The sequence below is a fragment of the Abramis brama genome (assembly GCF_963993115.1).
Source record: "Abramis brama genome assembly, chromosome: 11".
Lineage (NCBI taxonomy): Eukaryota > Metazoa > Chordata > Actinopteri > Cypriniformes > Leuciscidae > Abramis > Abramis brama.
Genome location: NC_139973.1, coordinates 13,789,966 through 13,807,068, shown reverse-complemented (window position 1 = coordinate 13,807,068; position 17,103 = coordinate 13,789,966). Strand labels below are relative to the sequence as shown.

Below are 17,103 nucleotides of genomic sequence, written 5' to 3'. Positions count from 1 at the left end.
TTAGTAGAATAAGTTGACATTATAGTCAGTAGAATGTCTGTTGGGGGAGCATCAAAATAAAGGGCCCTATTTTAACGATCTGAAACGCAAGTATCAAGCGCGAAACACAAGTTGTGGGCAGGTCTTGGGCGCTGTTGCTATTATACCGCCAGGATAAATGACTCTTGCGCCCGACGCAAATCTAAAATGGGTTGGTCTGAAGTAGCTTCATTATTCATAGGTGTGGTTTGGGCATAACGTGAAATAAACCAATCAGAGTGATATCTCACATTCCCTTTAAGAGCAGGCATGCTTGTTCTGTGGCAGATTCCTATTATAACAGCGATTATTATCCTATTATATGATAATTTGGGTAAATGTGTAAGCTAGGTGTATGCTTTTATAATAAACTATCTATCTATCTACAGTGAGGAAAATAAGTATTTGAACACCCTGCTATTTTGCAAGTTCTCCCACTTAGAAATCATGGAGGGGTCTGAAATTGTCATCGTAGGTGCATGTCCACTGTGAGAGACATAATCTAAAAAAAAAAAATCCAGAAATCACAATGTATGATTTTTTAACTATTTATTTGTATGATACAGCTGCAAATAAGTATTTGAACACCTGAGAAAATCAATGTTAATATTTGGTACAGTAGCCTTTGTTTGCAATTACAGAGGTCAAACATTTCCTGTAGTTTTTCACCAGGTTTGCACACACTGCAGGAGGGATTTTGGCCCACTCCTCCACACAGATCTTCTCTGTCGCTGAGAAACACGGAGTTTGAGCTCCCTCCAAAGATTCTCTATTGGGTTTAGGTCTGGAGACTGGCTAGACCATGCCAGAACCTTGATATGCTTCTTACAGAGCCACTCCTTGGTTATCCTGGCTGTGTGCTTCGGGTCATTGTCATGTTGGAAGACCCAGCCTCGACCCATCTTCAATGCTCTAACTGAGGGAAGGAGGTTGTTCCCCAAAATCTCGCAATACATGGCCCCGGTCATCCTCTCCTTAATACAGTGCAGTCGCCCTGTCCCATGTGCAGAAAAACACCCCCAAAGCATGATGCTACCACCCCCATGCTTCACAGTAGGGATGGTGTTCTTGGGATGGTACTCATCATTCTTCTTCCTCCAAACACGTTTAGTGGAATTATGACCAAAAAGTTTTGGTCTCATCTGACCACATGACTTTCTCCCATGTCTCCTCTGGATCATCCAAATGGTCATTGGCAAACTTAAGACGGGCCTTGACATGTGCTGGTTTAAGCAGGGGAACCTTCCGTGCCATGCATTATTTCAAACCATGACGTCTTAGTGTATTACCAACAGTAACCTTGGAAACGGTGGTCCCAGCTCTTTTCAGGTCATTGACCAGCTCCTCCCGTGTAGTTCTGGGCTGATTTCTCACCTTTCTTAGGATCATTGAGACCCCACGAGGTGAGATCTTGCATGGAGCCCCAGTCCGAGGGAGATTGACAGTCATGTTTAGCTTCTTCCATTTTCTAATGATTGCTCCAACAGTGGACCTTTTCTCACCAAGCTGCTTGGCAATTTCCCCGTAGCCCTTTCCAGCCTTGTGGAGGTGTACAATTTTGTCTCTAGTGTCTTTGGACAGCTCTTTGGTCTTGGCCATGTTAGTAGTTGGATTCTTACTGATTGTATGGGGTGGACAGGTGTCTTTATGCAGCTAACGACCTCAAACAGGTGCATCTAATTTAGGATAATAAATGGAGTGGAGGTGGACATTTTAAAGGCAGACTAACAGGTCTTTGAGGGTCAGAATTCTAGCTGATAGACAGGTGTTCAAATACTTATTTGCAGCTGTATCATACAAATAAATAGTTAAAAAATCATATATTGTGATTTCTGGATTTTTTTTTTTTAGATTATGTCTCTCACAGTGGACATACACCTACGATGACAATTTCAGACCCCTATCATGATTTCCAAGTGGGAGAACTTGCAAAATAGCAGGGTGTTCAAATACTTATTTTCCTCACTCTATCTATCTATCTATCTATCTATCTATCTATCTATCTATCTATCTATCTATCTATCTATCTATCTATCTATCTATCTATCTATCTATCTATCTATCTATCTATCTATCTATCTATCTATTGTAATAATGTATGATTTGCAAAAATGAAAACTGCTGCTTCTGTGTAGATAAGAGAATCAAAGTGTATGCGCGTTGTGCACACGCTACATTGATTATGGCCAAGCATGTGCCCTTAAAATAGGGCAACGCACCATGCGCAATGCGCCACTGACTTTAGACTAGGTTTTTCCTGGTCAGTGGCGGAATTGTTTTCTAAACCTGCAAAATAGCATCAGGGAACGTTTGCGCCGGAACACGCCTCCTCTTTGCGCTGAACCGCCCCCAGGGAGCGCAAGTGTATTTCCTAGTTTACCGACGTGCGTCTGTGGAGGGAAAAGTCCGCTGTGCGCGGGTGCAAAATAGGAATGATACATGCGTCGGTGTACAAAGTCAATTGCGCTGGGTGCAAGATAGGGCCCATAGTGTTAGCAGATATTAAGCAGACAAACTCTAATGAGAGTTAGTTGACATATTGCAAAGTTACTATAGTTAGTAGAATAGTAAAGTGGACTATTGAAATAAAATGTTACCCTGTCAGTGTAATTTAATGCATAATTTAAAAGTGAATTGTGCAATTTTCCAATGTGAAATTAAAATGACAAAACTACAGCCTTTAATATTAGAGAAATGTGCTTTGTTGATGCTTTTCAATTATAATCACGCACCCAGAGCATAATGATGAGCCTGAGATGTAATTTCTCCCGCGTACGTGAGATTTCACCCTCAAGCGTTTCATGCTACTATTATAACGATGAAGCATGTCTTTTAAACCTGTTGTTTTTCGAACAGCATGTGTTCTCAATTATGCTGCCTGAGGCCAAAACAGGTTGAACATTCCTTGTTGTCAAAAAGTTCCTGGATCAGATCTGAAGAACAGATCAGCATGCTATTTCAGATCAAATGTAAGTGGATGGCTGTGCGTGGTCATCTGGGGTTTTTTTCAGGAAAGAACTGAGGAGAGGTAATAAATACTACGTGCCACAGTTAAGGATGGAAATGGCAGTGCAGAATAACATTTTTTAAATTGCATTCTTATTAAACAGTAATGGAGACAGGACTGCACCCCTTGGGTTTGAAAAGCTACCAACATCTTGAATGCATCTGTATTGTGTTTCACATTTCAGGCCTGTTTTCCCCCTCTTTTAGGCACAATTTCCAAAGGCAGAATGAAATCAGTTTTTACACCGAGTTGTAGAAGGGAACAGAAGTAGCCTATTTAATTCATTTTTCCCTTCCGTAATTTAGAAAATCAAACCCTGCTAAAAAGGCCAGCATGAATTTATATAGGCTATGCATTTTAATGCTGAATGGTGGAAAAGCACCATCAGATTGGAAGTCCACACAAATTATAATTATATAATACATATAAAACATATAACATTTAAAAAAAAATTTTTTTTTTATATATATATTTAAAATTCCCATGACAGTGAGGACTCCAATGATGACATGACAGAAATGAGAAATGGCAGCTGATGCACAGGGCGTACTGACTGTGAAAGCTCTAATTCACAGGAGACGGAAGCTCCAAAGCCCCTAGGAACAAGGTCAGTGGACAGAACAGTTTTTCCTTTTCGCAGGGGAGCCACAACAAGCCATTTCCCACGCTTAGACTGCAAATCAGCAGGGGGCTGACCCTTACATATTAGTTTGATTATAATATATATTAACTGTAAATTAATTTAAAAAGCGATCTGTGCAAGCACCAGGTAATAATAAAGGGTTTACAGTTAACTTGCCATTAAAATCACACTGCTCAGTATATTCTCAACCAGCCAGAATATTATTGATGATGCAGGCGTTCCGGGAGGAACAAATGACTCAGAGTCACAGTGGCTGAGGGTCTTTGTCATAAACACAAGTGACTTGATGGGACGGGACAGTGCTTGATTCGTAACATCTTCCTGGAATAGCTATTCATTTTTTATCCGCACCAAGGGAATGTGTTTCTCAGCGTGTGTTCACAGTGTCCCTTAATTTCCTGCTCACAAAGGGTCATCTGAGGCTGCATCAAACGAGTGACTGCATTCTTTTGACAAGGTTCATAGTGATTGTCACTGGCATGTTCAATCAATTGTTATGTGGTTGCTTTATATTTCAGAGGTGTGGAACAGAAACTAGTTATGGTAAATATATAAATATATTTATTTATTTATATTTAATTTATATAATTTATTTTGATCAATTACTAAAGGTTTCAGGTCTTCAGCAGCTGTTTAATGTGCTTAATTCATGTTGTTGTTTTCATGACATGCTGGCTCATGACTGCCCCCTAACTATTATTAATCTGTTGTGGTTGTCCTCTTTCTTTGCAAGATGCTGCCCTCTGCTGACACACATTATAAAAACCTTTTCGAATTTCCCTAGAATGAGATGCTAGGGAACTAAAAAAAGTAAGAAATTGGAGAAAGTGACAAGGGCAATGCCATCTTTGCTTCATGGGTATACTCAGTGCCTTAAAAATAACTTTTTGCACACACAAAAAAAAAAAAAAAATGTCATGTCATTTTATTTTATTTTATTTTATTAAATCAAATTAAATATTTCTAAATTATAATAAGCATTTCACACTTTTTTTTTATAACATAATTATGAACTGTAATACAAGTTTATTTTGTGCTTTTAAAAGCCCTAATAATTATATTTAATAAATATAAAATATAAGTATTTTAAAAGCCCTAGTAATAAAATAATATAACATTTATTTAAATTATCTAAATTATAATATAAGCATTCTCGCTCTTTTAAGAACCCTAATAATAAAATAAAATGAAAAAATATAAAATAAAATAATTATGAACTATAATATAAGTTTATTTCATGATTTTAAAAGCCCTAATAATACAATTAAATAATTATAAAGCATAAGTATTTCACACTTATAAAAGCCCCAGTAATAAAATAATATAATATAAAATAAATAATTATAAACTATAATATTATTATATTCCATGCACTTAAGATGCCTAATAATAAATTAAATTAAAATATGCATACTATGTTATAAGTATAATTCACACATTTATTATTAAGAGTCCTAATTATAAATCATAATAAATAAATAAAATAATATAAAACAGTATAAACACTGTTATTATTATTATTATTATTATTATGTATTATTATTAATAATAAATGTGATTTATGTTGCTTGTAAACATAATTGTGTATTTATGCAGTGGTCATTTATCCGTTGACACAGGAATCCAGTGTTGATGCTGATCTCCCACTAGGTGGCAATGTTGCGTAAATAATTACAAATAGGAAATAAAGCAGGTTGAAATTCCTCTACTTGTAAATAAAGTAAAAATGCATATATTGAAGACAAATGCTATTAAAGTTTGTCACATGCAATTCACTGGAATGCAATGCTATCTTGATAAATATGCGAGGAAAGCTTCATCAAGGTGAAGCATATTGTCAGTTGCTGCTGCTAGTGCGTCAGAGTCCTCTGACTGTGAGCATTGAGGCTTCACTGCATCTGGCTGTAGTCAGTGTGGTGATGACCTTCATGCTGCTGTCTGACTCATCACTCGCTCTGTTCTATTCAACATCTATGAAGACGTGGGATAACAAACAACACTAAATTTACTTTGAGGTCAGATGCACTGTAGTCTGTGAATGGGCCTTTTAACGCTGGCTCCCACTTCTGATGAACAAGTTGGTAGGTTTATGGATTTGATTAAACAACACAGGCGTAGGCCTATACAGTCATTCAGAATCAATGTTTGGTTCTTACATTTGTATTCGACTATCACACATTCAGTATTGCTTGCTAAAGACAAAAACAATGAAGTAGCCTATAACTGTAAAAGTCAAAGGAGGAAATCGCCATATCTGAATGCATTAACCTCGTGCATTTATGCAAATCAAAGTAAACAGTTTTAGCCATGAAATGTGTTTTATTTTTAACTGGCTTGCCTAACAGCAGTGGAAAGGGTTTCAGAATATAAATAGCCAACTCAAACCTCTGATAAATGAAGTGCACTTATAAATTCATTACCATAATGATATAGCCTACAGTGGATATTCAGTTATTTATTTATTTATTTGTGTGTGTGTGTAGGTTTTATATAACATGTTATTGTGTTATTTTATTATCATTTATATATGGATTTTGTTAATATTTTTAATTAGATTTTAATTTTATATTTTCTGTTTTCATTTAAATTTTAGTTAAAGGTTTAGTAATTTTGTTGTGTTTTTGTTATTTTTACAAGTTTTTTTTAAATATTTTTATATAAAATTATAAATTATATATAGTAATTAAGTATTTAATTTTAGTTCATTTTAGTACTTCAACTGCAACTAAACAGAAATGAAAAAAAACTTCCTTGGTAACTACCTGAAATAAATAAGCTTTAGTTTATATATATATATATATATAAAATTTCAGTTAATATTTATTTTATATTATTAGAATAGTAATAATTTTGTTATGATTTTTAGTGTTAGTAATGATAACAAACCTCATATATAATATAATATAATATAATATAATTTAATAATTAAACTTAAATAAGGACATTTATTTATTTATTTTCCACATTTAAATTGATTTTCTTGTTTTATTGTGTGTTTGTGGAATGTAAACCCTAAAAGCCCACTGACAGGTATAGCATTTTAGCCCTTGCAATGTATCTTTTTATACTTAAAATCACCCTGTTTGAGATCTAATTACTACGGGAACGCAAAACTCAAGTACATGTAGCCCCTCTTTAATCATCAGGACCATCCATCCGATGAGCTTGGGTCTAATGTTGTGTTGAATATAGGGTGTATATCTACTGGACCATCATCTAGCCCCCATTTGGCTGATGAAATTAAAATATTCAGCCATTGTTTCGTTGTAGAATCATATTTCGTCGACAAATTGTGATTGCTTTTGTAGATCAATAATAATATTCATGCGATTACTGTCTAGGCAATGTAATATAGTTTAATGCATAGTCTAGTGTGAAAGCAACCAATGACAAGATTTACAAATACTTATCAAACGCCGGCTCTCAGACAACCTTCCTTTATTTCATTACACGTCTTAGCAAACACAAAGGCTAACAAATCTTTATGGCTGCTGTTATCAAATGCATTTCCTCTTTCTGAACTCCAGTATTTGATTTTCTAACTGGATGATGAACTTTCTCATTACTGTCAGCAGGAACGATGTGGTTTAATCTTGAGCTGAGAGAATCATGTGGACAGCTTTTGCAACCAGGCCCAAACAGTTGCCTTGGCAACTGTGTAAACCTACACTTCAGGCTGCTCCTTGCTTGTGGGCATCGATGGTTAAATATGAAACACAGGCTCAGTCTGGCCAGTCATGTGCATAACAAGCCTGTTTTCCTCATAGTGAAAGTGAAGCATCTGTGAGATATCTGCGCACTGGGGCCTTACATGTTCACTCTGTACACATTGAATAAAAACAACCATTTTTTATTTGTCAGAACAAACGCTGTTTAGATATGTTTCTAATATGACCCATATCCATGTTAGCTGTTTTTTATTTTTATTTTTTTAGTTTGGCTGAGTCAAAAAAAGAAAACACATTATTTCTTTAGTCAAAATTTTATTCATTTGAATTGAACATTTATGTAACAAAAACCTTTATAAAACTAAAATAACTTAAAATAAATAGTTGCACACCAACTTTTAACATTCTTAAGCTGAGCCTCAAAGCGGTCCAGGCAGATTGTCACTTACATGATGCTACCCTGGTATCACTTTTTTTATTGTAACATTTTAAAACCATTTTTTTTTTCATGATGGTTTTCATTATATTATTTTATTCTTTAAATTTAGATACACCACTGTATCATGGTACCTTTATTTTGATAGTCCACTTTAGACTGTACTATCTATATGCAACTACATGTCAACTAACTCTCAGAGTATTAGTAGACTATTAGTAGACTGTTATAGATCAGGTGTTAGGATTTGGGTTAGTAGAAAAAGTTACTAAATAAAATAAGTTATAAATAAGTTACTTGTAGTCAGTAGAACGCCAGTTGGGGGACCATCAAAATAATATGATAGCAGATATTAAGCAGACGGACTACTAATACTCTAATGAGAGTTAGTTGACATGTAGTAGCGCAAAGTTACTTATGTCTAGTGGACTATTAAAATAAAGTGCTAATGTAATAAAAATAAATAAATGAAGTAAATGAATGCATTAAACAATCAAACACTTTTCTCCATTCTATAAACATAATTTGCTGAAAGTATGCTATATGCATACATCGGCAGAGTCCATCGGCATATCTTTTGTGCCGAATACGTGCAAGATGCAACTCTCTACACCAGTGGCTCTGTTGTTCCCTCTTTTGGACAATATTAAATGGGGTCTGGGAATGCAGTGATGAACTCTGAATCCATTACATGTCATCTCATGGCACTCCGACTGCCTCAAGCAGCCTTTTTTTTAGGATCCGCACCGGTCCCTTCCACTTCTTCCCGAGCTTCCATCTTTTGTAGAGCCAAAACGTACCTATGTTTTTCATTTTGGTTCTTCTTCTTCATGTGCTGGTCTGATCGCAATGGCCTTTTTGGTTTTCGCCTTGGCGCTCTTCATCTTGAGCTGGTTGACTAGATTTCGGTAGGTAGCGGATCTGAGGAATCGTGGGTAACAGTCCTTTTCCATGAGAATATATATGCGGTACTGGGCCATATCGAAACAAGATGCTGTGGGGCTTTTCAAGTTGGCTTGAGTGATGTCTCGAGTCTCATAGTCGATGTTAACCTGAAAGTGAATGAGAAGTGAATTTAAACATCAACTGTCCACAATATATAATGAAAAAAAAAAAGTTGTAAAAAAAATAAAGATTACTGGAATACGTTTTACAAGAAAATACTATTTCAGTCTTGAACTGTTACTTGTCATTTGTTTTAGTTTAGGAATGATACTGCAGGATATGGTGATTCATTTCATGTCTTTACCTCTCTAGGAGCTTCACTTCCGATAAACTCCTCGTAGATCCTCTTTGCTTTGGATGGCATCTTAGCCGCAGACTTTGTGCTTTTGAAGTCCTCACAGGCCAGGTAGAAAGCAATGTTTTCTTCACTAAACTCAGACACCAGGAAAGATCGGAAGGCATATAGTCCATCTGATAAGAGGGAGAAAAATGGGGTTAGAGAGAAAGGATCAGTTGTGTAACGTGTCTTATCAGATTAAAGCCCCCCACGCAGCCAGTCACATCTGTGCACATCAGTCACGAGGCTGCTTTTTACTTGATTCCATAATTTTTCTATATCATATTTGTGCCATTTAATCATAATAATTTGCTTTAACTCTTTCATTTTAACTTGTTTCATTTTTAACTATACACAATGTGAACCTACGTTTGCTGGACAGGAGCTTCTCAAAAGACACTTTCCACATCAGACATTCCTCCAAGGTCAACCTGCAAAGACGCAAGCCAATCAGAAGAGAAACATTAGGAGACTATACACTCTTTATCATGCAAAAAGGAACATGTTATGAAATAAGGCGGAGCCAGTGCATTCAATAACTGTGCTTACCTCGGTTTTCTATATCTGCATAGGCTGCTCAAGTCTTGTCTCTGCAGAAATCCACCTACGCATGCCTTTAATCGTTTGGCCCTGATGTTAAAAAAACATTTATTTAATACACAGCACATGTACATTTTCGTAATATATACGATTCTTACAACAGGATTCTAAAAAAAAGACCTCACTGATATTATATAAAAGAGCAGAGGTTTGTTAAGCATTCACATGATTTAGCATGCATAAATTATTAAGACAAAAAGCACACAACACCTTTAAAAATGGCAATATGAGCATCATACCTTTCCAGGCAAGTGTTTGGCAGCCCTGTTATTCCTCTGTACATTGTAAAGCCAGAGAGGAAATAAACATCCATTGCGCAGTGTCTCTAAGAAAAAATTATCAGCAGTGTGTCTGTAGAGAGAGGACAGGGAGTTTATATAAAGCAGGAAGCAGAGCGTCATCTCTCCTCTCAGCCAATCATAATACAGTCCTCTCTACACTAATGTACTGTGTACTGTGCATTTGTGTAAGTGAAAAGTCAGGAAAGTCCACAGTGATGGAAATGTTCACATGTCTGCTTGATGTAAGTTCTCCAATTTAGGACATTTTAGTGTCCTTTTGCGCTGCTCACACGTTGTTCCAGAAATATAATTATTTGAAAAGCATACTGTAAGTAAAAACAACGTCCTCAACTCTGAATCCGTAGGGATGTTGGTAAAATGGTGAGAGAGTAGTGCAGTACATCACTTACCAGAAATGTATTTTCCTGTATATGATATTGATGGTCTCATTATGTTCATCACATAGACAAAACAGGGAAAGATTATGGACATACAGTTGGCTTAAAAAGTCTTGTCTAAAAAGCCACAAATCTCTTGTTCAGTAATTTAATTTTCAGTTAGCAACACAGGAAATATTTTATTTTATTTGAACATGCACAGTTTTAAATGACTGCTTGAGTAAAGAATACAGTATGGCAACATAAATATGTTTTTAATTTTTCAAATATATTTTGTATATCTATATCTATATCTATCTATATTTTGTATATCTATATTTTCATTATCCTGAATATTGTATAAGCATTTCATGTCATTGAAGGGGAGAGAGGTTCTCGGGAGTGCACATAACTGTCACATCCTTTGAAATTTCTGGGTGAAACCAGCCCTTCACATAAAATCAGCCTCACAGACAACCTAGGATGGTTTCATTACAAGCTGTTCACACATTGCAAATACAAAAAAACGATTAATACATGAAAATTCTTACATACTTACATATGTAAATAAAGAGCTCTGAACTACACAACAAACAACTGACCATGATAATACATTTCATAGTATTATCTGTGAATCAAATGATACTGATCTCTGCTTCAAGGGTGAACCTCACTGAACATGATTGTATTGATTGTATGGCCTTACCTTAGTACCTCATTGCACGATATTGCATGGAATATCAGGCATTATATATACTTTTTATAAAATTAATACCAGGTTCTGGCATGAAACTCTATATGGCACAGCTGATTGGTTGCTGTTGCATCAGCGTCAGCTGCTGCTCAACATTTAAATAAATACCGGGGTGTTGCTAGTAGCAATCTGTAGCGTGCTTTCAGAAACCCTCCACCTTCCCCAGCTCCACCTGCATAGATCTGCCACGGGGGATTATTTCATGTATGTTACATGTGTAGCAGGAGCAGCCTGTCTTACATGCTTATAGCAATTTCTGTGAATGTATTGGCAGTAGCTCTGTAGCAAGCTTAGCAGATCTATTTCACCAAGACCAAATGCATTAACATTGCCATATCCATTACCATGCCAATCTCTATTACCATACCAATCTCTTAAGAGTTGTCATGACAGAAATATTATTTTTAGTTATTTTTAGTAACTTGCTGATTAAATTATCATCTGGAAACCAGTTCCATAAGTAGCCTACCTTATAGAATATCATGTCCTAAACTGCTATAATATGACATGATACAATCACAGTTGGAACATATTAGTTGTTTATAGAGAGTATTTCCTGTTTTCATCAAAAGTCTAATACAGTTAAACGCCTCACTTCATTGATCCACAAGCCGAATCATGACAGCCGTACCTAACTTGATCAAGCTGTGCTCAGAACGAGGAGCATTTGATTAGGTTTAATATCCCAGAATGATATTAGTACCTGAGGGAATCCCAGCTTGGATCAATAACTTATGATGTCGTCAGACATCAAGGTCTTTCTCTCGCCCAACATGACTCTCAGGATATAAAAGACCAAACATCTGGTTAAGTGAGGACAAGGGAACTTCTGCATCAGTTGTCCTTGAGATCTCTGCGTCTGCTTTGATAGAAGACATTCACTTTCACCCCACTGCCTGCAAGCAATTTTTCAGAGACGTGGAAGACATGCAGAGGGGAAAATAAGCTTGTTGTTCACAGCTTCTTTTTCCTTCTTACAGATAATATGCCTTGCAGAAGGGCAATTACACCACCACAAAGAAGTTCCCATGGGTAGAGCAGGATGAAACCCTTTGGTATAGGTCTCTTTAAAGAGATAGTAGTGGGTGTCCTACTGCTGCACCATGAGAACAGGAGATGGAGAAGGTGCACTTGAGAGAAAGCACCTTATATGACACAGTCAACCAATCTTACCTTAGGGTGCTGCTAACTTTTTCATGTTAAAGGTGCAGTAAGCAATATCTGAGAATCATTGTTTAACACTGTTGATATTTGAAATCAACCCAAACAAACACACTTCTCCCTCCATTGCTCCGCCCCCAAAATGCACAAACATGCAGTGCAAAAGTGGAAGGAAGAACAAAAAATGAACATATAGTACACAAGAGCTTATACAAGCAAGAATTCGTTGTTAGGCGATTAAACCAACAAAACCAATGTTACTCCCGTATGGAGCAGAAACATAACCGTGGAGTCCGTTTTTCAGGCCTTCCAGCTTAGGTCTCTCCAGCGCTGGAAAGCTTCTCTAAATATTTACGCGGGTCCTAAAGCTCTTGCCTGATCATAAACCTTTTGGATATTTGGCATAAACCTTGGGGATATTTGGGGATATTTAATTTAATTAATCAATCAACAATACTATTGATCAGCATTACCAAACGTGGACGTTTTCCACTAGAAACAAACATTGATGTATTGTTTTAATTTAATACTGTGAAGCTGCTTTGATACAATCTGTATTGTGAAAAGCGCTATATAAATAAACTTGACTTGACTTGACTTGACTTTTTCAGTGATATTCCTGGAAAAATCGGGGTGTTTCTTTCCTCTTTTATAATGAGCTTTTTTCTTTGTAATGTCTCTCAGCCATCTCTATCTACATTCATCACATATTTCTTTTTGATTTTGAGACTATTTCAGGATATCAGGGTGAAACGCACCATCCTCTTTATTTTAACATAAGAGTTACAGAAACACATTGTAGGCCAGTAGGTCATAAAGGCAGCTGCAACCAAATGTTTAACCTTTGTAAGCTTTCTTCTTCAGACCATGACTTCTGTGTCCTCCAAATGACAGAATTATCAGGATAAGAACGATTCATCCTTGAATTTTACATATTTTTTATTATTTTTCCATCACTCATGATCATATTCTATTCCAAATGATGCTTTATTATTATAGGAGTTTACAAAAAGCTTAATTGTGTGTGTGTGTGTGTGTGTGTGTGTGTGTATATATATATAGTATATGTCCAATCTTCCCAGGATTTATTATAAGCCTAATATTTTCGATGACAAGATGAAAATATGCTTCATTTATGATTATAAGCTAAATTTTAAGTTTATACAATAGACAAATATTCTATACACAATGCAGTTGTATTTGCCATTATATTATGACCACTCAGAACCTTGAATAAAAGCCCACTAATATTTCTAGCTCACGTGTTCTGTGTTCTGCTACGATTAGTTTCCTAGCAATACAGGGGGGTGGGGGGGACAACACACTCGCGGCACAGTGCAAATCTCTCGCTCGAGGTTCCTGTCAGCAGTAATGCTCCTAAGGTGTCATGAATTAGCCCTGAGACTCGGTGAGTGGGGATTTTGTCCGGGAATCCACCTACATCAGCTTATATCAGTAAAGGCCAGGCCTGTGATGATTCCTGGCATTACTGTTTTGAAAACCTTGAGTACTGGTTAACATTCACAAAACACTTACAGTACACTTATAGTATTTGAACAGTTTAATAATGAAACCATGTAAGGTCTTACATGCTACATGCTCAGTTGATCCTCATTTCAAGTATACATATGATATTACCAGAAAATGTCAGCTGTTGGTCTACATACGGGGCGGCAGTGGCTCAGTGGTTCATGTAGGTTGTCTACAAACCGAAAGGTTGGTGGTTCAATCCCCAGTTCCACCTGACCAAGTGTTGAGGTGTCCATGAGCAAGACACCTAACCCAGCTGCTCCCGACGAGCTGGATGGCGCCTTGCATGGCAGACACCGCCGTCGGTGTGTGAATGTGAGGCTATGTAAAGCGCTTTGGTGGCCATAGGTCTGTGAAAGCGCTATATAAATGCAGTCCATACACATTTTATGGGTCAGGAAAAGCTCCAGTTCAGATTTTACACCTCAATTAAATGTAATAGCTTGTTTAATATAAAATTGCTAGTTATCTTATTTAAAATGTCATATTGATACTAGCCATGGACATTTACATTTACTATTTAACATTAACAGCTCAACAAAGAATGAATGTTAGCTCAAAGCAAAATAAACCATTATTTCCCCCTGTAGCTTTTAAAGATTTTTTTTTAAATAAAGATTATTAAATAATTATTTTTAATAAAAAAATACTGTGAATTTATTAAAAACATATACAAATAACAAGTAATGGCACAGGTTTATATATATATATAAATAAATATATGCACATTGAATTCTCAAATAAATGTAGAATCACCCTAAAAATTATATTTCAATTATTAATTACTGAATACGTTTTACTAAGTACCATCAAGGCTATTGCCAATACTAATACCTTTAAAAAAAAAAAACTAAAAAAAAACAACAAAGATTTTGTGGATGAAATTAGTAACTGTAGCTATTCAACAGAATATTTGAATCATATTTAATATAGGCAAATTGCAAATTATCAAACTACTGTTTTTTTTTTAGGCCTATCATTAACAACAATTACAGAATATGATCAGTCTTATAGCAGCTTTTTATTTCATGAACTGATGGATGGATTTAGCTTTGCTAACAAATAAATAAACAAATATTAATAAAAATGTAAATATATTTTTTACAACATCAAATCAAAATTTGTCGTCATCTGGAGGTTATAAAGTATATCCATTTTTATTGTTTTTATATGTTCTTATTCTTATATAAGTGTACAGTTCTTGTTACCAACAATGCACTGATATTCGGTTGAGTTTGTCACATCGCTTCACATTTTCTTTCGACAGTGCACGCAGATGCTCATCTGGTGAGAAGCACATCCTGAATTTGCAGAGGTAAATGCATTTCTGGGTCAACATATTTTATTTATCCTGGAACAACATTCCTGTCCGAAAATGTTATCCTAACCATATCTTTACCCCTAAAACAAACCCTAAGTTATCCCTAATGACAGGTGAATAACACTGATGTAGAAGCACCTAACCCTGGTTGTAAGCCTAAAGTTCACATAAATTGTAAACTTGCCCTCCAAATCTAAGTGGTTGATTGGAATGTTGTTTCAGGATCAAGAAAGATTAAAAACAACAAGGATCAAAATATTGCCATACTAGGCTGCACGAGAAAGCACACGCCATCACTTCTCTTCATCACCTTCATCAGCATCACCCAATGCATTCAGCTGTAATGATGAGTTTTAGAAAGATAATTTTGGCAATTTGAGCAATGGAATTCTTAAAGAAAGAGGATTAGGCTGTAATTAACCTGAGCTCCCACCTGAATGGTTCCCCTCCTTCTCCCATGGTAACAGGGTCTTCATAGCTTTGATAGGGAGGCATGTGCCTGAGGCTCGTGAATATGTTCACGATGCCTTCAGGGAGAACTTTGCCCCAGGCCAACAGATGTTCTCTCTGTCTTAAACAGTTCAGGGAGTTCTGATCTGAAGGGGTGGAAGATCTAATTATTCCATCTGGGCTATAGCCCTTGGAAGAAACCAAATGAGCCAAGAGCTTCACATCTGTGTTCTGAAGCACTTTTATAACATTTGCAATCTGTCTGCGGTCATGTGTACCTATTTATTGTAGAGTATTCTATTGCCATACTGTAAAAAGTAGCAACATGTAATTGTTACCTTAAAGGGGTAATTCACCGCTGGCAATAAACTCTCAATAAAACTTGTCTGCTTATGCAGTAGAAAAAACAAAAATTATTTTAGTCTACCTGACTAGAGAAAACAGGGAAAAAGGGATGTTGTGTTCCCTTTTTGCCAAATAAGTAGGGAAACTTCAACATCTACAATGCACTGGTTATGTTGCCGTCCAAGGCCACTCCCAATCAGCTCCTATTAAATAGGCTTGACCAGAGTCAAATACTGCCTTGCTTAGTAGGAAATACTTCTTAGCAAACTTTTAAGCTGCATTTAAGTCAGATGTACGTCATTGCTTACGTTGCACGAGTGCACACTACTAGCGGAACCCGTGCAATGGGTTTAAATGGAACACCCTAAGCCATTGATCACTTGTGGGTAAATGAAGTGTGAGCACTGCATGTTGTGACATCACAGTTGTGTTGCATTGTGTCACTATGGATGCCTGTAGTGTACACATGAGTAGCCTCGCTTCCTCTGTCAAATGCTGCATTCATGCATGCCGCAATGACCGTAGTGAGATGACAACACGTGACATTCTATTCGGAGCTGTTCAAGTCCTCAGACTGGGAATTATTCATTTCTATGGCAACACTATCAACGACTAAATGAATCTGCATCGGTCAGGTGGTACTGCGGTCACGTGGTACAAGTAAGAGCTCTCAGAAAGTACCCATCTTACAAGCTGTAATTACAAGGACGTGAACACTTTTTTACAAGTTGAAATCTCGTAATTACGGTCATTACAACATGGTGTGAATGCACGTAAAATCGAGGAGTCGAGGGTCTGTCCAAATAAACTTCCCTTGTCCACTTGATGAAGTTGAAGGCACTTCAAAATGGCGGTGGGGATTCCCCCGGGGGGAAGTGTTTAGGGTTAAATACAGCCGTAGTTAAAATTCTGTCAACTTGTATGACTGCAAAAAATAAACAAAGATCCAGCTCATTGTAGACAGTGGCTAAAGGCTGCAAAGAAACATATATGGAGAGAACACTATGTACTCAACTGTGGTGTATGAATTTTAAAAAGTCTGAAAGCCCTTCCCCCTCCGCTGATAATTGTGAGAGTTGAGAGCATGAAGTGTCCAACATCCAACATTCCACACTTCATTTTTTTTCTGTTAATTAAGTGCATCATCCAGAATTTTCAGTGTGAAAATGCTACAAAACAACATAGAATAGTGCATTCGGACACAAAAAAGAACACACACCAACACCGTAA

General features: G+C 36.4%; 1 protein-coding gene across 1 annotated transcript; it reads right to left on the bottom strand.

Moving 5' to 3' along the window:
• Nucleotides 1–7,601: 7,601 nt before the first annotated feature.
• rgs16 (regulator of G protein signaling 16) lies at nucleotides 7,602–10,047 on the bottom strand. Its single transcript, XM_084127751.1, has 5 exons — nucleotides 9,894–10,047; nucleotides 9,604–9,684; nucleotides 9,424–9,485; nucleotides 9,022–9,188; nucleotides 7,602–8,824 (listed from the first exon to the last, which is right to left on the bottom strand). Exons 1-5 carry the CDS (start codon nucleotides 9,965–9,967, stop codon nucleotides 8,582–8,584), a joined length of 627 nt encoding a protein of 208 aa, XP_083983877.1. The 5' UTR covers nucleotides 9,968–10,047; the 3' UTR covers nucleotides 7,602–8,581.
• Nucleotides 10,048–17,103: the final 7,056 nt, after the last annotated feature.

Bases quoted from the DNA above. Each gene is read 5' to 3' on its own strand.
- rgs16 (XM_084127751.1), bottom strand. From the start codon at position 9,967: ATGGATGTTTATTTCCTCTCTGGCTTTACAATGTACAGAGGAATAACA. The intron at 9,685-9,893 runs GTATGATGCTCA...TTTTAACATCAG, and splicing joins CCAAACACTTGCCTGGAAAG to GGCCAAACGATTAAAGGCAT. The intron at 9,486-9,603 runs GTAAGCACAGTT...GCGTCTTTGCAG, and splicing joins TGCAGATATAGAAAACCGAG to GTTGACCTTGGAGGAATGTC.